Below are 22,866 nucleotides of genomic sequence, written 5' to 3'. Positions count from 1 at the left end.
GCACTCCAGCACCCGATGCATGATGGGAAGCACCTCCTTTCGGGTAGCGGAACCCCGTTGCATTATGGGAATTGAAGTCTGCGAAAGAGCCGTTCCGTTTGGGGGAGGGGTTCGAAAGAACTAGCGCTGGCCCGATAACTGTCGTTTGTCTTCAAGTAACGGCGTGGCTGTCCATCTATATACCTCTATGGTGTTAACCATAACCTTAGATATTTTTGGTAGCAATCTTATAGTCTTGAAGAGTCCGCTCGCGCGGTGATGTCTGGGACATGTAGTCCCGCGCTCTGAGGCGGCGCGGGGCCTACCTTGTTCAGCCTCCTCTCGGCAACAAACTTTTCTCTTCATTCAGACGCAGCGATGGCCGCAGCGGCCGTGGCGCCCGGCCTGGGAGAGCACTGGCGGAAGGAGCTATCCAACCACGCCGTGATTTGTCGCCTGAAGGAGCAGGCCGCGAAGGTCGAGCCGGGTCCGGGCGACGTGAAGGCTCGGCCGGCGCTTCCGCGGGACTTGATGTTCGGCTTGGGCGGCGAGCTCTTCCTCTGGGACGGCGAGCGTAGCGCCTTCTACGCCCTCAGCCTGAGGAGCCTGGGCGGCGGCGAGCACGACAGCCTGAGCCGGTACCAGGTGCGGCCTCCTCGCTTGGTTCTCCTGGAGGCCCCCGAGGGAGCCGTGTGCTGCCACCGTCTTGGGCTCGCAGGTGCCGCAGAGCGCCTCCGTTACAAAACCCCTGCACGTAGAAAGCCAGCATGTCGGTGTCACTCGCTTCCATCTAGTTTTCTCTTCCTGCGCGTGTTGGTGTAGTGGTTTGTCCATACAAAGCGATATATTCTTGATATAAAGAGCCAGTGCCGTAAAGGACTAGAGCAGGGGTGGCCAAACTGTGCCTTAGGAGCCACATGCGACTTTCACACATATTGTGTGGCTCTCAGAGCTCCCATACCCCATCAGCTGGCTTGGAAAAGGCATTTGACTCTTTAAGTCACTTCACCAAACCAAGCCGGCCAGCAGTTTGAAGAGTGCTTTTAAAGCTGCTTTCTTTCCCCCTCCCTCTCTCCCTCTGCCTGCCTTCCTTCGAGCTCTCAAACTCTGACGTCCATGTCTTGCGGCTCTCAACCATCTGATGTTTATTCTATATCGCTCTTATGTTAAGCAAGTTTGGCCGCTCTTGGACTAGAGACACACACAGAGCAATCCTAAACAAAGTTGCAACTTGCACTTGTCTGTGCCGGTTGCCAGCTCCAGGTTGGAAAACTCCTGGACTGGAGATGGAGCCTGGGGAGGACAGGGATCTCAACGAGGTACAATGCCATACAGCCCACCCTCCAAAACATCCATTGGAAATTGATTTTTATTGGCTGGACTGGAGATAAGCTGGCATTCCTGGGGATCCTCAGGCCCTACCGGAGGTTGGCATCTCTAATTGACACCAGTGGACTTAGAACTCTGTTTGAGACTGCTCTGGCAGGTTCAAATCCCTCTCCTATTATCCGGGCAGGCTCTGCCACTAGGCAAGCTAGGCGATTGCCTAGGGCGCCAGCCATCTAGGGGTGTCAAGTGACATCATCTGTGTGCGGGGAGGGGGCACCAGAAGTTAGCCTTGCGTAGGATGCCAGACAGTCTAGGGCCGGCCCTGCCTACTATGAAGCTGTCTGGGCAATCTTGGGGCAATCACTCTGGCTCAGCCCGCCTGTTCCCTTACAGGGTGATTGTGAGGAGAAAATGTAGCATGAGAGAACCATGAATACTCCTTGCATTTCATAGTGGAAGAATGTGGAAAAGATACCATAAACACATGTTGAAAATGTGCCAGTCAGACAAAACAATTGTTTTTTAAAAGGTCTGCAGGACACAGACTGAAACTAGCAAAGCAGGGAAGAGCTGGATGTGAAACCCTCTTCCTAGAATGTGGAAATCAGAGTGTCAGGGAAAAGCTGAACATTGTCCCCAGATGTGCTTGTTTTCTAAGTGCAAGGAATTTTACTTTGTGGAAAGGCAGCTAGGCCTTGTAGTTTGTTTTCAGTAAAGCTCAAGGACCTGTTTAAAGGTTAGGGTTTCTGTATGGAGTCTAGCTGAAACATGGGAGGGGGGGAATGCAATGTTTAAATACTGCTTGCACTTAAGTTGCAATAATTGGGTGTAAAGGACCTCACACTACCAGCTCCTGCAGCCAGTGTTTGTGTTAGGTTCTAGCCTCAGCCCTGATTAGCAAGTTTTCTGTGTGAAGGGTTTTTCAATTATGGAAAAGCACTCCACCTGCAATCTGGAGTGGTACAGTCCAGCCACTGGTCTTTTTCCTGCTTCGTGGAAAGTAGACTCCTACCCTAGTTTGGGCTTGTTTAATTATTTAATCTATGGTCATCTCAGAAAACAGCCTGAGACCCTGGAGAGCCGCTGCCAGTCTGAGTAAATACTGACTTTGATGGACCGAGGGTCTGATTCAGTATATAAGGCAGCTTCATATGTTCATATTGTATAACGTTTATTTGCTTAGAAACAAAAGTTGAAATGTTGTACTGTTAAGTGATTCAGCATTTTTATTTCCAGACACTGCTCTGCATAAATCCACCCTTTTTTGATGTCTACCAAACCTCACTGAGTCCTACACAACAGTATGTGGCTCTTATAGGAACAAAAGGGCTAGCAGTACTGGAGTTACCAAAACGTTGGGGAAAGAACTCTGAATTTGAAGGTGGAAGGGCAACAATTAATTGTAGGTATGTAACACCTCGGGTTTTCTCATGTTTCTTTGACAGCTTTAAAACTAGGGCTACTTGGTGTTCCTTTTCCTTCTTTCTCTTTGGACTTGTCAGGAAACCATTTTGATACGTGGTATGTTCTCTTTGGGGTTTTTGCTATCCTTATAGTTGTAGACACTGCGTATGGAGGGACTCTGTTTTACTTGCGCACATTCCACTAGGGCAGGGGTGGGGAACGTCAGGCCAGAGGCCGTTTATGGCCCTCGAGATCACTTGGTCTGGCCCTCAGGGATTGCTGGGCCGAGCCAAGCCACATGGTGGCCTCCCTGGGGCCCAGCTGGCTGGCAGGGATCATGTGGCTAAGCTGCACTGTGCAGCGGCCTCCCCAGGGCCTGGCTGGTTGGCAGGGATTTTTGGGGCCCAGTCACACTGTAGCCTCCCTGGGGCCTGGCTGGCCAGCCAGGATCGCTGCAGGGCCTGGAAAAGTCACTGCTAAAGTACAGGTAAGTTTCCCCCTCATTTCTTTATTTCCCTTTATTTCTGTTTCTTCCCCCCATTTCTTTGTTTCCTTTATTTCCCCCATTCCCCCCTTTATTTCCCGTTCTTTATTTCCCTTTATTATTCTTTCTTCCCCACACTTATTTATTTCCCTTTATCCTCCTTTATTCTTATTTCTTCATTTTCCTTTCTTCCTCATTTCTTTATTTTTCTCTCTTCCCCCATTTCTTTATTTCCCTTTCTCTCTCTTCCCCCATTTCTTTATTTTCCTTTATTTTCCTTTATTACCCTTTCTTCCCTCCATTTCATTTTCCTTTCTTCCCCTAATTTCTTTTCCTTCCTTCCTTCCTTCCTCCCTTCCTCCGTGGAACCTGAGTGGTAGGCATTGTGAAGGACTACTGCTGGGGTATGTGGGTACTTTTAAAGGTCTGTTGGGAGCAGCTGCAGTTTCCACATGGAGGGAGGGATGGCAGGGGAGTGGGTGGCAGCCAGCTACCACTAGTTCAATTTGCACATGATTATCCCAGATGGTGTGGCCTAATATGCTAATGAGTGTGCAACCGAATACGCTAATTTTAGGGGATGTGCCTGGACCTAGGCATCTGCCTAGGGCAGCGGACCAGACTGTGTGTATGTGCTGAATTAGGCTCTCCCCACGTGACTTCAAATTGAAAAACAATTATTTGCATTAATTTTGCCAGCCTGAATCATTCTCCCTTGGCAGAGCACTGTTTTTTAAGTTGATAATTTTGTATGGTCCGCGAATGATGTTATAAATATCCAAATGGCCCTTGGCAGAAAAAAGGTTCCCCACCTCTGCACTAGGGGGTGGGAGTTTGTTTTCATACCTCTTCGAAAGGGTGCTTGAGATGCTGTAGGTCAATGAAAAGAAAAGCAGCATTTATTCCATAGTAGATTTCATTTAAGCAAAAAAAAAGAGAGGTGGCAGCATTCATCACTTAATGACTGGGATGTCAAATGGCAACTGAGACAACCTTCACAGATCCAGTGTCACAAAGAGGCTTCATATGTCCTGTTCAGTGCAGGCAGTTCAGACATTCTGCTACCATTTATGAAGCAATGTGCTTTGTGGGCAGTTGGCCTCATGTTTGGTCCTTGATTTCTCCAGTGTAAAAGATCACTTTTGTGTGAGGCTGTGTCAGGAGACTCTCATGATGCAGCTCCTGTCTTTTGTTTTGGGATTGGGAAGAAAGGTGTGCAGCTCTTCTTCGGAAGGATCGGCAGATTTAGTCAAAACTAGTGTTATGTGCTTGGCCACATGTACTTGACATGCTGCTGAGTGATGGGAGAAGAGTTTTCGGCAGAGGTTTAATTTCTTTTCTTTTTTTTTCTAATTGTGGGAAAAAAGTAGGAGGTAATATGGTACCCTATTCTTGGCACCGCTGGGCACCATGTTGTGGCCATTTTTGTGTGTGTTGACAACCAGTGTTCCCTCTAAGTTGAGTTAGCATGAGCTAGCTCACAGATTTTTAACTTCCAGCTCACACATCTTTGTCTTAGTTCAGGAAGGAGATTTAATACCAGTAGCTCACAAAGTAGAATTTTTGCTCACAAGACTCTGCAACTTAGAGGGAACATTGTTGACAACTGGTTTAGTCTGTTTGCTGACAGGGTTGCCGGCTGCTCAGAAAAAAATGCAATCTCACCTGCTCTTGTGCTTTTAAAAGCAGCTGGATCATCAAAAAATGGTAGATGAACCTTCCTGCAGCACAAAGTTATTGCCTGCACAGCACTCCGTTGGGGATAGCACAGTTGTACGGGGGCTCTTTAGAAAAACTGACAACTCCGTTTGGCTCACAAAATACTGTCCCATTTTATTTATGAAATCTCTCTTCTAGCACCATTCCTATTGCAGAGAGGTTCTTCACCAGCTCGACATCCCTGACACTGAAGCATGCCGCCTGGTACCCAAGTGAGATGCTGGAACCCCACATAGTGCTCCTAACTTCTGACAACACAATCAGGTACATACCTGGCTCTGATGTCTCCCTTTAAAGTATGTCTCACTTTAAAGGTTCCTTTGATAACGCAGCCAAGACTCATGTCTTGAGAAGAGGCTGGCCCAGTTTCTGCAGTTGTAAGTTCATCAGGCGCAAGTGAGCTGTACCAAAACACACGCATAGGAGGCGTGTGCCAGCAGATGTTCAGTACACGTTAAAATATCCTGTGTTGTTCCACAAATGGGGCGATTTCTCCAAATACATATGAAATATTCTAGCTGTGGGTGCACCCCGCACCCTGGTTGCTGATTTTTAAAATTCTTATGGGAGGCTCACTTACGGGGTGGTTTTTAAAATATTGTTTGGGCTTTAGGATTTACAGCTTGAATTCACCCCAGACAGCCGTGAAAATGATCACTCTTTCAAATACTGATGAGGAGGCTCTGAGTCTCAATAAAGGGTAAGATCTGGATGCTTTCCTCTTCGCTTTGGCAAAAAAAAACCCAAAACCCTTCCCCATCCTTTCCACAATGAGGAAATTACATTTGCGGCAGACGGCTCCTGCAAGCCAAATTTCTAGCCTTTCCCCCCTCTCTCAGGAGAGCCTATACGGCATTGATAGGGGAGACAGCCGTGGCATTTGACTTTGGGCCCCTGGCAGCCATTCCCAGGAACATAACCGGGCAGCAAGAGAAAGCAGAAGAAGTGCTGGCATACCCGCTCTACATCTTGTACGAAAATGGGGAGACCTTCCTGACCTACCTCAGTCTACTGCACAGGTAAAGATGGAAAATTTATTTGTGCATTTCTGGCAGCTGCCACTGTGGTTTTTTGGGTTTTTTTGCAGGGGTGGGGGGAGAGGGTGGAAGTGTTGACCAGAAACTGGATGTGCCTGGAAATTGAGGGTGGCAAAAGACAAAGCAAAATCTGATCTTAGGCAGCAAGCATTTAAAACAATGCATTTAGTAATTCTGCTTAGGATTACACTGTAGGCCACCTCTGGCCTATTTAGAGCAATGGCTTAAAGAGAAAGTATTCCTGATACATGAGAATCAACCAGGAAGGGAAAACTGCAGTTAGCAGTCCATTCTGAGATAAGCATGCAATAATTTCTTGCATGGAACTTCTTTACAGGAAGAAAAGCTCCATTTTTCATGTTCTAGATATCCAAGATATTCTAGTAGAGAAATAGCTCTGTTGTTGCAAATTGATTCCTGCTATTTGAGGGGGGGGGGGACAGCTGTAATGAAACGGCTGCCCGGTAAACGTCCCTTTTGTTTATTCCAGCACCAGAAACCTCGGCAAGCTGTTGGGCCCACTGCCGATGCACCCTGCAGCTGAAGACAACTATGGCTATGATGCCTGTGCGGTCCTCTGCCTGCCCTGCATTCCCAACATCTTGGTCATTGCTACCGATTCAGGAATGCTGTATCACTGTGTGGTGCTGGAGGGGGAAGATGACGACGAACAGACGGTATGGCTGTAATCCCTTGCAGGTTTTCTTTGTGGAGGGACGGAACTTCATATTATATATACCTATGCAGGACTCGGTCCTTGCTAGGTCTTTAAGTACTGCTGGCCTTTTTACCTGGGCTGTCTTGAACATACAGCACAAAAGCTCATTGCTGTCAGACATCCTTATCCCTTTTCTGATATTTTAGTTTTGTTTACATCCTGAGTTTGAAGTGGCTTAATAAAAACAGGAATGGCTGAGTAAGCAAATGAAGTGGTATTGCTTCACTCAGTGGTCTCCAGAAACAACATAAATTTTACATGCAACTCCAAATCATAGCTTGGCCACACACACGTCCATGCATCATGTACACATGCTCCCTTCTCTCAGGTTACTTTTGTAGTTTGCCATCACATAATCTAACACAGAATGAACTGGCAGCTATCCGCCGTTATCAACACACTAATGTATTGCTATTCTAAGATTGAAATGGCACCTGATACTGTGTTATGTTTTTATATTTTTTTATGTTTGCGGTTTATGTTCATACTTGTTTTTATATGACGTTTATGGAGCATAAGCCGCCCTGAGCCTACTTCGGCAGGGAGGGCAGGATATAAGCAGAATAAATAAATAAATAAAATATATCTGCTTTGGTCCTCCAAACTAGATGACAGTTGGAGAGGCTGGTTTGCATCACTGAGTTAGAAGCCAAGATTGGAGCCTTTCCAACAGTCATTGCTTCCTGCGTCAGAGATGGACAAATCATGGCCCAGAAGGCCACACCTAGCCTGCAGGAGCCTTTCATCCAGTCTTGAAGCTGTTTGGCAGTGTGTCAGGAATATCAGCCTATCAGACTGCAGCATCAGCTAATTGGCTGTTGCTCCCGACCAATGGGTTGAACAGGCCAAGGGCCATTAAGAGCTGGCATTAAGAGCAGGCTCACCTGGCTCACTGCCAGTTTTGGGGAACTCCATCTCTGTTTCTAGTCCTAGCATTTGCTACCCCTGGAAACAGGAAGAGGCAAGCATCCAACTTTGCGCCTTCAGAAGTGGCCAGAGACCCAAGGGAGGACCTGGAAGTAACTATTAGGCTTGCATTCTCATTTTTAAAAATATTTTCTCTGGCATTTTATACATGGATGCTCAGAATAAGTGGCTGAAAAATATATAGTGAATATCAAAATGTATGTTCGTAATTTTTTTTCTTGTATCTGGGATTGATTTAACAAACAAACAACTCCATGATGTACTTCAAGCCATGAACTAATGTATATTTGGAGTTTAAAAAGCCAACCAGTTAAGTGTAGAGGTTGTCTCCCTCCCTACACACCATTTATTATACAAGCCAACCTTTTGGCTAAAGAAAAATTAAGGCAGTTGGAAATCACTTGTAACTTACATGAATGACTCTTCCGAAGAGAAGTTAACTCTTATGCCACTGTGAAGGAGGGTGATAGGGTTAACACTCACATCTCTTCGACAGTCTGTCAAATCCTGGGATTCAAAAACGGACCTCATCCCATCACTCTACGTCTTTGAATGCATTGAGTTGGAGCTTGCCCTGAAATTGGCCCCGAGAAAGGGGGAGGAGCCTCTGGAGTTGGACTTCTCTTGCCCAATCAAATTGCACAGAGGTAAGGAGTGGAAGGTGTGACCTCCGTTGCCGTCCCTTTGCTCTAAGAATATGGTCCGTCTGCTGTGTTCTTTTCACTCTTCATTCAAGTTGCCTCGAAGATGAGAAAAACTGGGCCGGGGTGCCTGGTAGCCTACATCACCAGACAGACTGAGGCAGGGAGCACAGGGAAGCCTTTCTTGGCGGCAGCTGATGACCTCAGTCATTTTGCCCTTCTGGCGGCTGTACCTGTGTCCCTGAGAAGATGCCCCATCTGCATGCCAGAAAGAAAGGCCTTCTGAATTTGTGGCCAGCTCCCTCCCAGCTAAAATACAAAGCTGCACCAGTCAGAGAGTGGCATCTCTTTTTCCATTTTGAAATACTTAAAGCTCCAAGTGGCCTTTTGGCTCAGTAGAGGCAGGACAAAACAGAAGCAGGGACTCATAGTGGAAGCTCCGAAAACAGCAATTGATGGGTCACCTGCCACACAATGTTATTGATCAGGAAGGAATGGTTGCTTGTGTGAATCATTGTAAAGGCTGATTCAGAGAGGCTGGTTTGTCCACAGCTCTACTGTTCTGGGTTCCTTACAGAACACTTGCTTCTTGTTTTGAGTTCACAGGAAAGTCCCAGACTTGTAGCGTGACTGCCTCTGCACCCACAGACCCTTCTTGCATTATGATCAGAGTTAATTTTCCTTCTATAAGCAGAGATTCTAAGCCTGGATTGGCTAGAAGCCCTCACTTTGGCAGATGGTTAAACGGTGCACCTGCACTGCTTCATTGTGGATCACTGAAGTTAGTTTTAAAGCAGGGTTCTTATATCGCGTTCTGTGTGGGAGGGCTAGAGCAAGGCATGCTTACGCAGCAAGAAGCAACAAACCAGGTCTGAGCAAATTCAGCCTGCCATGGCATCTGAATACAGCCTTCCCCTGCCTGGCACCTCCACTCACCTGTAATCTTCCTGTGCTTTCAGATCCCAAGTGTCCATCTCGCTATCACTGTACACATGATGCTGGTGTACATAGTGTTGGGCTCACCTGGATCCACAAACTGCACAAGTTCCTTGGTTCAGGTAAGCAGTTAAAACTTCCTTCTGTTTTTGTGTGTGTGTTTTTTTAAATAATTGCAGGAGTGGGATGGGGTAGATCTTGATCCCAATACTGGGATTCAAAACCAGGAGACACATGCAAAGACCCATACGGAAATATATACCCACATTCAGGCTTCCAGGTCATGTTTTTGAACAGTTAGTGCCAGTAATGCAAGAGGCGCATGCAGCCATCATAAGGAATCTTGTTTATACAACTGTTAGATCAAATGCTGGTTTCTTCCATCTGTGATTTTATGCAGATGCTCTTGAAGTGCCCAAGAGTCAGGAACATCTGAAGTTTACCCTCACTTTTGTATTATTCTACTAGCTGGCAGTTGAAACCTTTGTGAAGTGACCCCTGCGCCCAACAATTTAAGCTCCCAGCTTTGGTTCACCCCAATGTTCCCTCTAAACTTTGGAGTCTTGTGAGCAAAAATTCTACTTTGTGAGCTACTGGCATTAAATTTGTGAGCTGCTGCATAACTTAGTTCGCTCTGGGGCTATTTTTCCTGAGCTAAGACATATGAACATATGAAGCTGCCTTATACTGAATCAGACTCTTGGTCCATCAAAGTCAGTATTGTCTTCTCAGACTGGCAGCAGCTCTCCAGGGTCTCAAGCTGAGGTTTTTCACACCTATTTGCCTGGACCCTTTTTTGGAGATGCCAGAGATTGAACCTGGGACCTTCTGCTTCCCAAGCAGATGCTCTACCACTGAGTCACCGTCCCTCCCCTACGAAGACAAAAATGTGTGAGCTGGAGGCTAAAAAACAGCTGGCTCACACTAACTCAGCTTAGAGGGAACACTGCCTGAGACGTGTTTACTCTCTGTGCATGAGGAGCTGGTGCTTGCTTTGAGCAGCAGCTTCTCAGGAATATGTGTAGCGCTCCGGTCCTTTAAGGGGAGGGATGTAACTCCAGATAGCTGTGCCCTCCCTGCATGCCTGAATGAGCTTTACCTGCTTTTTAGATGAGGAAGACAAGGATAGTTTGCAAGAACTCGGAGCAGAACAGAAATGCTTTGTGGAGCACATCCTTTGTACGATGCCTTTGTCATCCAGGTAAGAGCAAGTGGGATGTCGCCTCTTCCCCTTTGGGTGGGGCTGATGATGCCTGGAGAGGCCAGTTGAAGACCAGCCACTGACAACCCAGTCTGGGACCTGAACTGAGAGCACTTGAGACTAAGGGGAACCGGTTGTTGCCAGGGATGGGGGCTTGAAGTGTGAGTATCTCCTCCTTTGGGGACCCGTTTTAGGGACCGAGGGGAGCAGAGAAGTCTCTTCTTCCTTTATTTTGCTTGGTTTGGATGAATGTGTTTGGGGGGGAAATGTATTCCTGTTGAAGGGACATGGAAAGCAGTTCAGAAGGAACTTTTGTAGAGTGTGCTCTTAAGTCTTGTTTTTTTAAAAATTGTTTTTCAGTTTATGAATATTTTACTATCAACATGTTGGTAAAATTTTCCCCAGACTATTCTTGTATTTGTCTGTGATGCAGCCTCTCATGTGCTGTAAAACAGATAAGAACAGCCCATGGGTGCAGGAAAGCCTTTGCACGTATATTTCATCTTAGTGAGCTTCTCTCCTCTGTTGAAGCCGTGAGTCAGATCATCATGGTTTTCTACACTGACATGACAACAAAGATAGCCGCCGCACCACTCCCTAGTTGGCTGGGGTTAGATTTAGTTGGTAACTTGCACAAACTGTGTGGCCAGAGAGAGAAGCAGCAGTGACTCTGACAAAGAAGGCTGATGCCTTTTATGATGTCCCTGGGCTCATTTGGGTTTGCCATACTATGAACTGAAATAATTAACTTGTCATTGGTGCTATGAAAGCTTTTGTGGCAGGTTTGATGTTTGCTCTGTATTGTTCCTCCAGGCAACCTGCCTCAATTCAAGGGTTCTGGATAGTCTCGGACATTCTGGGCCCCACCATGGTCTGCCTCACCAGTACTTACGAATGCATCACCAAGCCTCTTCTGTACGTATTGCCCTTCTTTATCCTAGATTAGATCTGTGCTTATTCCTTTGCCCTTCTTCATCCTAGATCAGATCTGTGCTTATTCCTTTGCCAGTGATTGGAAGGGTTAGTGGTTGCAAGGGACAGTCCAGAATGCAACTCCCAATGATTGGCTCTCCATCTTAGCCTTGCTGAAATTCAGAGATAGCTTATTTGTTCATTAACCCTTTAATACTCAGCGTTTCCCCCCAAAAAACAACATAGAGAACCACTTTGACCTGCCATATCAGTTCACATGAACTGCAATAAACTTAACTGTAATTCAGTAAATAGTCTATCAAGCATGAATATTTATTCTAGGTTATTTATCTTATAATTGTCTATCATTAAATTATTGTTTTAAATAATATTCATGTAGTAGTAAATATTCTGTAATTTCTAATTTCTAATCTGTATTCATTAATCTTTATTGTACTTAATAATATGCATGGGGTAGATAATGAATGTTGATTATACATAGTATATTTAGAGAGCATTCATATAATGTACTATATCATATGCATGGGGCAGATAATTAATGTTGATTATACATAGTATGTAAAAATGGCAAAAAAATAGTTCCATTTTTTCCTACCGATATGAGTAGTTTTGGTTCCTGAAGCAATAAATCCCAAATCCCTCTCCTATTAATTAAGCTGTGCAAACACCATTAAATGAATGGGAGTTGAATGGGACCATGGTAATTGGCCAGATTTGTTTGACTCTGGGCTTAGCAGCACCCAAAATCCATCATCATACATAGCAGACACACCTTGCCCCGCCTAACTGGCAGGTTCCACTTCTGGCTTAGATATTATTGACCAATATTAATGAACCTCCTGAGTTGTACTTTGAAAACTAAATTCAGCATTTATAAAAGTCCTTTGAGAACTTACCCGTTCTCCTCTAAGTAGCTAAGAAATCTTGAGATTTATCAGCACTCCTTCAAGATCCTTGGATGAGATAGCATCAGCCTCCATGGAACTTGAATTCCTCCAGTGTCTCCTTGACACAACATAGACCAGAGATGTCAAATGTCCTGCCTGCAGGCCTAATCCATCCACCTGAGGGCTTCTGTATGGCCCACTATGGTCTGCTTCCTTCTTCCTCTCTTTTGCTTCTGTTGTTGCCATTTTCATGTTTTTCTGTGGGGTTCAGGCAGCCAAGCAAAGCAGCCTCTCCTTGCTCTTTCTCCCCCTCCCTCATCCCCAAGGCAGAGGGAGAGAGAAGGAGTCTTAGCCAGTGGAGGAGCTTGGCTCTGTAGCTCTGCTGTATGATTGAGATAGCCTGGCACAGCTCAATCACACAGCAGAACTTCAGAGCCAAACTCCTCCATTGGCTGAGACTTCTCCCCCTCCCTTGGGGAAGAGGGAAGGAGTGAGGAGAGGCTGCTTTATTCAGCTGCTTCAGTCCCAGAGAGAAAAACAAAAAGCACGTTTAAAGCCAACATAGTTTTATTCAGGTTAACTAAGAGCTTTTTGCCTTGCCTCCCTCTCTGTTTTGAGCTGGTTTTTCCAGGGCTTTCCTGGGTGCAACTGGGCTCCCTCCACCTTTTCACTGTATTCATTCTCTCATGATCCAGACTTTCTCAGTAGGAAAGCAATGTAAATTTTTTTGATGAAGAGTAACAACAAGCCTGAAAGGTGGAGACTGGGAATTTTGAACTTAGGCTTCCCAGATAGTAGGCTAATCCTTAACACTATATGTGGCTGTGTCTCTGTTCTTGCACTATCTCATAAGAGTTCCAGTTTTTTCTCTGGGGAATACTATAGTTTTGTAGACAAACACCCTTCCGTCTGTGCCATGATGCTTTCATATGTTCTTGACCAACACATGAAGCAACTTATGCACAAAAACTGGCAATGTCCAGCCATTTCATGGGTCTTAGGCTCAAAGCACTGACCATGAGATTTCTGTAATGAATGACAGTAAATCAAGAAGTAGGTTTGCAACTCAGATACACACTTGAACAGCATACTCAAGATTGCTACAGCACAGTCTCCAGATTTTGATGCAATTATTCAGAGCAAGTGGTGTCAGTTATCAGAGACAGTTAAATAAACAAAGTACTGCAGGAGTGTTAATGTTTTAAGCAACTTTTATTTTAAGCTTAAAACTTTGTTTGTGCCCATTATAAAATTTATCTCTCTGCTACCTGGCATTACATTTTATGATACACATGGCCTGGCTCAGCATGGTCTCATTTACGTCAGATTTGGCCTTCATGAGTTTGACACCCCAGACATGGACCACAGTGATCTATTCCTTGTTTGTAACCAGGAGCTGTGTGGCTTGTTAGCCTTCCCGTGATCCTTCCCTATCTGGCCATTCACAACTGTTCTTCATGGAGATCTCATCAAGTCTTGCTGCCCAGGGCTTTTTTTGAGCAGGAACGCTGTTCCAGCTGGCTTGGTGTCAGGGTGTGTGGCCTAATATGCAAATGAGCCCCCTGCTGGGCTTTTTCTACAAAAAGCTCTGTGCAAATCAATGGTTGCATCAGGGGGGCGTGGCCTAATATGCAAATAAGTTCCCGCTGGGCCTTTTCTACTAAAGAAGCCCTGATACCTAGTATGGGAAACGGGTTCAGCAGCTAAAGAATTTGATGAAACCAAAGCACAGGACTCCTTGGAGAACAGTAATTTAATTTTTAAAACCTAATCAGAATTTTAATTAAAATGTTTATAATGTTTAAATGTAATTAAATGTAATTTTATTTACTTCTGTACAACTATGACTTGAATGATGCTGTTAGCCGCCCTGAGCCTGCTCCGGCGGGGAGGGCGGGATACAAATAAAATTTTGTTGTTGTTGTAGTAACCAGTAGGTAATGTTTCTTTTGACAGCTCTGCGGTCCACCCAGCATCCCCTCCACTTCTGTGTACCATGGAAGACTCTCAGGTGGTAGCCTCTCCTCTTCGCATTCTGGCTGAATCACAGGATCCCTTTGAGAGACACATCCAAAAGATCCTGTCTCGAAGCTCTGCCAACCCACTGTTGTTGAAGTACGGAATTTTTCTCTGAGGGGAATTAATGTAAAAGGGATGGGGCATGCTGCTTTCTGGTCCCTCTGTCATATGCAGGCCACCAAATGGCCAAGAAGGCCCCTTTGCCTGAGCATTCTTTATAACTTAGGCTCTGGGAGTTGCATGTCCAGAGAGCTGTCCATCTCGTAGAGCACTTGTCTACCTTTAACACCATTGTTCATCTAGCCCAGTGTTGTCTGCTTTGGTCTGGCATTGACGTTTCAGGCAGAGAAAGGTCTTTCCCAGCAACTGAGATCCTTTAACTGTAGCTGCCAGGAACCCAAGCTGGCACATGCTAAAAGCAGAAGCTCTCCCAACTGAGCTCCAGTCCCTCTCCAAACCCTTGCAGTTTCCTCCAGAAAGATTTACCTGGTAGAGGCAAGAAAGGAGCTACTTTTGACTGGTTTTTCCCTACTGCTGCATCCTTGCTGAGGCCTAATTTTGCTGATCTGTTGCTGGCATAATTGACCTGGGGGTAGGGAGTAGAATACTAGACTGGGCAGCATAATTCAACATATTTATTGCAAAATGATTGTTCATGAACAGCAACTCAGTGGTTTGAATGATCACCAACGTGCATGAGTTGCAGTTTGCACATCCACAACAGTTGTTGAATCCTAAGAGGCAGAAAAAAGCATCATGTAGCTTGTGAATTATTGGAGTGCGTGTGTGTACTAAGATCTTATTATATTTGTCTTTAAGGGCTGCAGATAAAGAAACTTCCCCACCTCCTGAAGAATGCCTCCAGCTTGTTAGCAGAGCAACACAAGTGTTTAGAAAAGAATATATTCTCAAACAAGATCTGGCCTTAGAGGAGATCCAACGGAGGTAAAAAAAAACCCCAACAGCAAAAGTTGCTCCTAAATGCAGTCAAGTCTGGGTTTTTTGGTCTCCTGTTCACCACTGAGATGGTAACTTTTGGCTTTCTAATCCACTGGCTTTACATGAAAAACACAAGCACTGAGAATCTCCAGCAAAAAATGTCCTGGCCAAGAATAATCTGTGTTGTGAAGAGGCTCACTGGTTTCAGGTTATAGGATTAAATCTGAGGAGGGGCATGAAAGGACGCAGCCTCCCTGGCTGGCCCAGGGCTCTAGCCACAGTCCCTCCCAAATCAGTTAGTAGAGAAAGTTCTGTTGTTCGTTGGTGAACAATTAGGGGATGGTTTTGTGGAAGCTTCCTCCCTGTGGACTGGAGCCTTGTTGTAACCTTGTTTTCCTTGAGGTTTCAGTAGTTCATAGCAACACTTGCTAGTGAGGGGAGGATGTAGCAGGCATGTGCGCTGCGTTCAGTCTAACCAGCCCACCTGGCTTTTTCTTTTCAGAGTCAAATTGTTGCACGAGCAGAAAAAGAAACAGCTGGAAGATCTTGGCTATTGCCGAGAAGAAAGGTTAGTTGATACAATGCCTTTTTCCAGCAAGAACCGCCGCAGAATGAGTTTGCACTGCATGAGTAGAGCAGTGGTCCCAGGAAAGGGGCTGAAACCCAATGACAGATAAACTGCTCTATATGCTGACAGCCCCAGGGTCAGTCCCTGGCATCTTCAGTTAAAGGATTTTGGGTAGATGTCTGGGACATTCCCCTCTGAAAGAGCCTGGAGAGCACTGCTGCTAGTCAGTATAGACCATGCTGGCCCAGATGGGCACTTTCCTGTTTCAAAGAGTGTTCCTCCAGAAGGTGGAATAAACGCAAACTGCATGACTTAACTAGAGTTCCAGTTGCACTTATGCCACAAGGGCATGTATGAATTACCGGGGTTATGATACAGTTTGCTCTTTAGTCTTCCCCTTGCCCGACCTAAATCACATAAGATGGAAGTTCCAAAATTATTGAATGCACTTCCTCTTTCCCCCTAAAAGGAAGAGTTTGCGGGAAATGGCTGAGCGCTTAGCAGAGAAGTATGAAGAAGCCAAAGAGAAGCAAGAAGACATTGTAGACAGGTAAAGGCAGCTAAACCCGTGGGCCATTGACCTAGATCTCAACATTTCTGCGTCCAGCCGATTGCCAGTGACACTGCAGAGGATTTGGTTTTACTTTTGAGTACCGTCCCACCTGGACTAATGGAGAAGGGGGCTCTTTTGAAGTATCTGAAGGGCTGTCACTTAGAGGAGGCCGGCAGGGAACTGTTTCTATTGATTTGACAACAGAGGAGAGGACTCACAAGAATGGGTTTAAAATAAGGGTGGGAAGGTACTGGCTAGATATCAGGAAAAACTTTCTTTACAGTAAGAGTTCTTCAGTAGTGGAATCAGCTACCGAGGGAGGTGGTGAGCTCCCCCTCCCTGGCAGTCTTTGAGCAGCGGCGGGACAAACACAAGCGGCTGGATGCTCTAGGCTGATCCTGCATTGAGCAGGGGGTTGGACTAGATGGCCTGTATGGCCTCTTCCAACTCTGTGATTCTGTGATGGAGAGCAGAGCTTAGCAACAACCAGAAGCAAGACTTCTATTTTTTTGTATCTGCTGGCTGAACACATTGTGCTTTTAAATGCTGGGCTACATGGTTGACAAACACTGGTTTCACAGCATAGCCTTACCCAAGCATCCCTCCCTTTATGGCCCCAGGATGAAGAAAGTGCTCCGTAGTGTCCACTCCCAGCTGCCCGTGCTGTCAGACAGTGAGAAAGACATGAAGAAGGAACTGCAGACCATCCAGGAGCAGCTGCGCCATTTAGGCAATGCTATCAAGCAGGTGAGTGAATAGCCTTGAAGACGAGGGCTGTGGGCAGTGGAATTCAGGGCACCGAATTCACGTTCTGCCCCTGAGGAGGTCTAGCTCTTGTGCCTGCCTCTTGTTTTCTAGGTTAAGATGAAGAAGGATTATCAGCAGAGGAAAATGGAGAAGGGAACCAGCCCCCAGAAGCCCAGTATCAGCCTCAGTGCCTACCAGCGGAAATGCATCCAGGCTGTTTTGAAAGAGGAGTAAGTTAGACACAGAGTCATTTCTTCCAGAGCTTTGGAATACTTGTTGTTGAGTCGGACTCTTTGCAACCCCATGGACCAAGTCATGCCAGGCCCTTCTGTCTTCCACCATCCTCCGCAGTCTGTTCAAATTCATGTTAGTGACATCAGTAATGCTGTTCAGCCATCTCATCTTTTGCCAGAGTACTTAATGGGTTGTAATTTGGCCAGGCCATCTCCCCAAACAGCAAAGGCTGACATGACTTTGAGTGATGTCACTGCATGCTGGTTGTTACCAGATGGGCTGAGCAGAGAGTGGAAGCTGCAGGAAAAATTGGGGCGCTCTCCCCTTTATTTCCTGCAGCAATAGAAGTCCCCAGTAAGCTTATATTGGGGAGGGGTTCCATTTTGTCCACATCTGGGCTGGGAGGCAAATCTTCCAAAACTTGCAGTACACCCGAGCAGAAGAAAAAGATTCTCTTGCCTTGTTTGCTGAACGTGGCTTCTGTTTTGCAGGGGAGAACACATACGGGAGATGGTGAAACAGATCAATGACATCCGAAACCACGTCAACTTCTAGCTACCTTTTCTTATTTATAACTGGTCTTGCTGCCTCACGTATTGAGGTGTTTTGTAAAAAATCACATTGAATAAACATTTTTTGATAAGTGCTTTGGACAGTTCAGGATGAGGCGCTGTGTTCTCTGGGCAGGAAAAGATGGATACAGTTTTGGCATAACTTCTCTCTGGACTATTAGCCTTGCTTGGGTCTATGGCCTTGCACCTGAGCTGCCTGGCCAGGCCCTCATCATCTCCCTGTTGCTGACATAAGCCTTCGCTAAAGCATAGATACTCTGAAAACCAAAGGGTGTGCCTGGTTCTAAAAGCCAATATGTAGGTACCTGGACCATTCCATCCCGAAGGTTTTTTTTCTTGTGTGAGCAATGTTCCCTCTAAGCTGTGGAATCTTGTGAGCAAACATTTCTTGAGTGGAAATTCTTGAGCATTGCTCAGTCATCTCTCCCCCCCCCTCCCGGCTTCCAAATGCATCAAGGAAGATGGGGCTGCAGTGTTAACATAGCACAACTGATCAGATAGACAAGATCTGAAACACCTCTGTGCAAAATCTCTCCCTCCATCTGTGATCCTTACAGAAACGTGTAAGTCTCCTACAGGACAAAGATGCAGAACATAAAGGAGAAGATGCATACTTGTCGTTAGCTTTTTTCCTCCTTTAATTTGGAACACTTTCTTAAGGATACACCTCCAATACAGTTAACGAATGGTTACATTTTTGAATTCAGTAGACAGGAGAGTTCTACATCCACAGTTTCACAGGACACCAGCAGCTTGGTTCATCGGAATGCAGAATTGGTTCCAAACAGTTCAGTTTGGACTGTAACAGGCTGATTTTTATTATTTTGCGGGAGGGAAAACCCCCAAACAAACCCTAACAGGACTAGATAGGCGAGTTCCCTTTCTCCTCTTGAAAGAAGATATAGGCAGACCACTGAAGTAAAGGAAGGGGTACAGTTAACTGTTAGCAATAACAAGGTCACAGACATGCTGTAAGATTCTTTTTTTTTTTGCACATATCGACTGTACAAGTATATAGAACAGAGTTAAAACTTGCAGGCTTTCCCCTCCAGTACATTTTGCACACAGGCCCGTGGTCCTTGATCAGGAAGGGTTGCTGTGTTTTTACTCTACGTTGTGGTAGTTACAGTCAATTGCTGGAGCTGTAAAGCTGGATGGTACAAATTAAGTCTTTTAATGGAAATGTGACTCAAGTCCATAATTAATTTAAGCCCACGTTTCACTTTGAAAGTTAATCATACTCCAAGCAGAATACTCCCCTTTTGGAATAGCTGTGAATATTCTTCAGCCTGCATATCTATAACCAGTCTAGACTCCTGCATTTATTATGTCATCAAGCTCTGTTGCCAGAATGTAAGACCCCCAAATGCTTTTCAATCTAACTTTGCTGCTCTATTTCCCCTCTCAGTCCTGGGGTTTCAGGTTAGAGTGGATAAGAGTTTAGCTACTAAGCAGTAACTGGAGTCCCCAGTGCCACCGCAGCCGTTCCTGTATTCATAAGATGTAGTCTGCTCTCATTCTATTCTGTATGGCCAGTTCCCTACTAACCAGACTCAATCAACTTAGTTTTAGCCCCAAGTGGTTAAATAAAGCTGCTGGCACTTCACAGGAGACACATGGGAGTTTCTACACCCACCCTTTGCTCCTCCATCAATTTAACGATTTAGCAGCGCTGAAGCGTCAAAAGGAATATGATGTAAGGACAGAAGTTGGCTTCCAATGGCTTTCAACAACTGGAAATTCATTACAGAACCCCCCCCCCCCCCCAGGTAATTGAGTTTAAAAAAAAACCTTGTGGAAGCAATGCGTTAGAGTAAGTTACCTGTTTTCTGATCTTTAATGTGAACAAACTACCCAAGTGTTCTTCACAACTAACAGATTTCCTCACCTTGTTATTTTGGTTTTATAGTTACTGCTATACTCCCCCCCCCCCCTTCACTAGCAGCTATAAAGAGAGGGTGGATTCCAGCAATTTGATCCTAATTCATTCTGTTCTGACTGCTTGCAATTATGAGGATTATACTAGGTTCTATGCAGAAAAAAATCTCTTACAAAAAAAAAAGTGTGTGTGGGGGGGACACCTAAAGAACTTCTGCGGTTGAAAAGCCAAAGATGTCCAAGCCCAAGAAGATCCAGCTAAATCGAGGCCCCTTTGCCAAACACAAGTGTTCAAAGAGAATTCTCTCCTGTTTACATTAATAAGACGTACAAAATGGAATTTTGCTCAACAGTTGCTTGGGCAAGGATCCAAAGATCCTCAACATGATTGACAAGGGAGGCCCCATGCGCTCCACTAGACTCAGTCTTCAGAAAATCAGTGTGAAGGATGCATGGCCGGGTTTGGGGTTGGCAGGAAAACGGAAAGTGGGGGGTAGGGGGGGCAACATGCAGGCCAATGTTTTCACAGCCACAGCTCCCTCTGTAAAAAGCACACCAGCAGCAATGCACGGCCGCTGTTCAGCTAGTTGTGAGGATAGGAGTGCAACAAGCACTGCCCTGGGTCATGCACCAAGGCCCCACCCATCCTTTCTTTCACACAAGTCTCATTTTAAAAAATCCGTACAGAGTCACCAGCTTTCACTGGAACACAATCCTGTGGGCTCAAGAATGTACCACTCAGGCTGGGGTGAATGGAAATGCTTTACATGCAACCCCCGGTGTGACTAGAAAGAGGAATGTGCTTTGGGCAAAGGGCCAGAGGGCTCAGCTCAGCTAGAACACGAGTCGCCGGCTGAAAGCACCACTTGTCGAAGATGGATGATTTTGTTTGAAATGTGCATTTCCTGTTTTACAGCAAACAAACTAACCCAGGTCTTCTTAAGAAAACGTTTCCCCAGATCCAATGCTGGTTTCTCTTTATGGATTAAGTTCCTTTTGTCATTTGCACCCTTCTCCTTCATTCTGTCTCCAAGGGCAACTGAGCTCTTCCAAACAAACAACCACATCAATGTACCAGGTACAAAACAAGCACTGAGCTACAGAACCCAACCTAGATCCAGTGTCCTGCAAATAAATCCATATTTTAATATAAAATATTTATACAGCACAGTATACCCCATTCTTCCTGTTTGCCATCTAGCTAAATACAGTGTGATCAGTCACGGGTAGGGGTGGGGGGTGTGAGCTGGGATGGAGAGAGGAGAGCAGACTTCAACGGCTTCGCTCAAAAATATTTTAAGGGGACGGAGGGAAGCACGGTCTCCGGCAGCTACTTCCGTAACAGTAATATGTTTCTTTACTGGGCAGGGGAAGGAGAGGAGAGAAAGAGAAGTGTGTTAGGTTAAGGAAAGGGGAAAGATATGGTGAGTATTACTTAGCTTTGAATGAGGTCAGACTTTTTTGATACCCTCCAGTGTCCTGCACATCTCTCTCTCTGACCGATTTCTTGCTCCCCACGCTAAACCTTCTCCCCTTCCAGAAACAAAGCCTGGGCCACTGCTCCCCCATGTCCTCTTCCACTCTTTCAGTTAGAGTTAAATAATAATTAATGTTTTGCTATAAAGATGAGGGTTTTTTAAAAAAAAAAAACACCCAAAAAATGCAGCCTTAGAGCCCCGCTCCTGAGGGCGTCATGTTTCAGGAAGTTGATTAATGTCTGTCAGTTTTGTGTCATTGAGGATCGCTCGGATTCTCTCCAGGGAATCTGCTTGCCGGATCCGCTCCAACTGCACCTGAATGAAAACAAGGGGGGGATGAGTGGCAGCCTGCATGTGCCCCATCAGAAGGGCTTTCAGAACTACATTCACAAGCGCTGGGAATGGGCTGTGGCTTTCAGAGAGACTTCGAAGGCCCACAGGATGTTTTCTGCTGGTCTGCAGATTTACAAAATCACTAAGCCCATCAAATAAAGCTGTAGTTGATTACGTTACTACGTGGGAGGAATTTACTGAATAGATGCAAATTTTAAATGTGTGGGGCTGACTTTAACAAACCACCTTTTTATTATTGGGGAGGGATGGTGGCTCAGTGGTAGAGCATCTGCTTGGGAAGGAGAAGGTCCCAGGTTCAATCCCCGGCATCTCCAAAAAAGGGTCCAGGCAAATAGGTGTGAAAAACCTCATCTTGAGACCCTGGAGAGCCGCTGCCAGTCTGAGAAGACAATACTGACTTTGATGGACCAAGGGTCTGATTCGGTATAAGGCAGCTTCATATGTTCATATTTTTCAAGGTCTTTTCTTTTGATAGCGAGTGGCAGCTTTCATTTAATCAATCGTAAATTATCTTCAAAAACCCTTTTTGGTAATTGGCACACTTATTTAAACGTTATCTGTTAATGCAGACACTTCTATCGGATTTTTATCCAGGGCTGTGGAAGGGAGTGGACAAGGGGGAGAAAATCCTGGGGACCCATGGAAGTGAGCAAGTTATATTGATTCGGTATGTTTGGGTTGCTTCAGAAGTATCTGTCTGGGGGACCAGGGTGGCTTTCAGCAGCTCAGTTCTTTATTCTGCCTTTCCTTGAAGGAGCTCGGAGCAACATGAGTGTCCCAGAGTCATGCAACGAAGAGTGTGGAGCTTGGGTTCTTCCCCATCACCTCGACTCAAGCCATCTCAGGCACACACTGATCACAGGAGTAGAGGGGTTTTCTAAGACATCTAGCAACCCAAAGCCAGGGCAAAAAGAATGCTCCAAGGGACTGCTACAGAAGACCTAATCTCTTGTATTTTAAAAAAAAAATCAGGGAAGGGGCTGTGGTTCAGCCGAAGAACTTCTGCTTTATATGCAGAAGGCCCCAGGTTCCATCCCTGGCATCTCCATGTAGAAAAAGCAGGCAGTGGGTGATGTGAAAGACCTCCGCCCTTGGAGAGCTGCTGCCAGTTTGAGCAGATAATACTGACTCTGATGGACCACGGGTCTGATTCAGTAGACGACAGCTTGATGTGTGTATAGAAATGGTCTCCACTGGCTTGAATGCCAATTCAGAACCGCGTTAACAAGCAGACTTCATTACTCTAAAAGTTTTATGTCTTCAATGTAAACTCTGAATTGACTCAGGTTTCTCATATTTGACAACTAGCATGAAAAACATCCAAATGGG

The 22,866-nt window shown here is 45.6% G+C and overlaps 2 protein-coding genes across 2 annotated transcripts in view; one reads left to right on the top strand and one right to left on the bottom strand.

Annotated features, from left to right (window-relative positions):
- Nucleotides 1-264: 264 nt before the first annotated feature.
- On the top strand, nt 265-17,913 carry NUP88 (nucleoporin 88). Its single transcript, XM_060259130.1, has 17 exons — nt 265-624; nt 2,545-2,714; nt 5,054-5,179; nt 5,529-5,615; nt 5,755-5,934; nt 6,443-6,629; nt 8,094-8,244; nt 9,198-9,296; nt 10,285-10,375; nt 11,189-11,290; nt 14,152-14,310; nt 15,034-15,159; nt 15,656-15,721; nt 16,191-16,271; nt 16,895-17,021; nt 17,133-17,251; nt 17,747-17,913. The coding sequence occupies exons 1-17, from the start codon at nt 358-360 to the stop codon at nt 17,808-17,810; spliced, it is 2,202 nt and encodes a 733-aa protein (XP_060115113.1). The 5' UTR covers nt 265-357; the 3' UTR covers nt 17,811-17,913.
- A 528-nt stretch (nt 17,914-18,441) lies between these two features.
- The window catches only part of RABEP1 (rabaptin, RAB GTPase binding effector protein 1), an 88,631-nt gene continuing 84,206 nt past the window's right edge, over nt 18,442-22,866 (bottom strand). Inside the window, exon 18 of the mRNA XM_060259504.1 lies at nt 18,442-21,498. Coding sequence (XP_060115487.1) covers nt 21,397-21,498 — 102 coding nt within the window. The 3' untranslated portion in view covers nt 18,442-21,396. The remainder of the gene's footprint in view (nt 21,499-22,866) is intronic.

The sequence above is a fragment of the Heteronotia binoei genome, chromosome 18 (genome assembly GCF_032191835.1).
Source record: "Heteronotia binoei isolate CCM8104 ecotype False Entrance Well chromosome 18, APGP_CSIRO_Hbin_v1, whole genome shotgun sequence".
Lineage (NCBI taxonomy): Eukaryota > Metazoa > Chordata > Lepidosauria > Squamata > Gekkonidae > Heteronotia > Heteronotia binoei.
Note: the sequence above shows the minus strand (reverse complement) of the source record. Positions and strands in the feature narration are given on the sequence as shown.

Bases quoted from the DNA above. Each gene is read 5' to 3' on its own strand.
- NUP88 (XM_060259130.1), top strand. From the start codon at position 358: ATGGCCGCAGCGGCCGTGGCGCCCGGCCTGGGAGAGCACTGGCGGAAG. The intron at 15,160-15,655 runs GTAAAAAAAAAC...TTTTCTTTTCAG, and splicing joins TTAGAGGAGATCCAACGGAG to AGTCAAATTGTTGCACGAGC. The intron at 17,022-17,132 runs GTGAGTGAATAG...CTTGTTTTCTAG, and splicing joins TAGGCAATGCTATCAAGCAG to GTTAAGATGAAGAAGGATTA.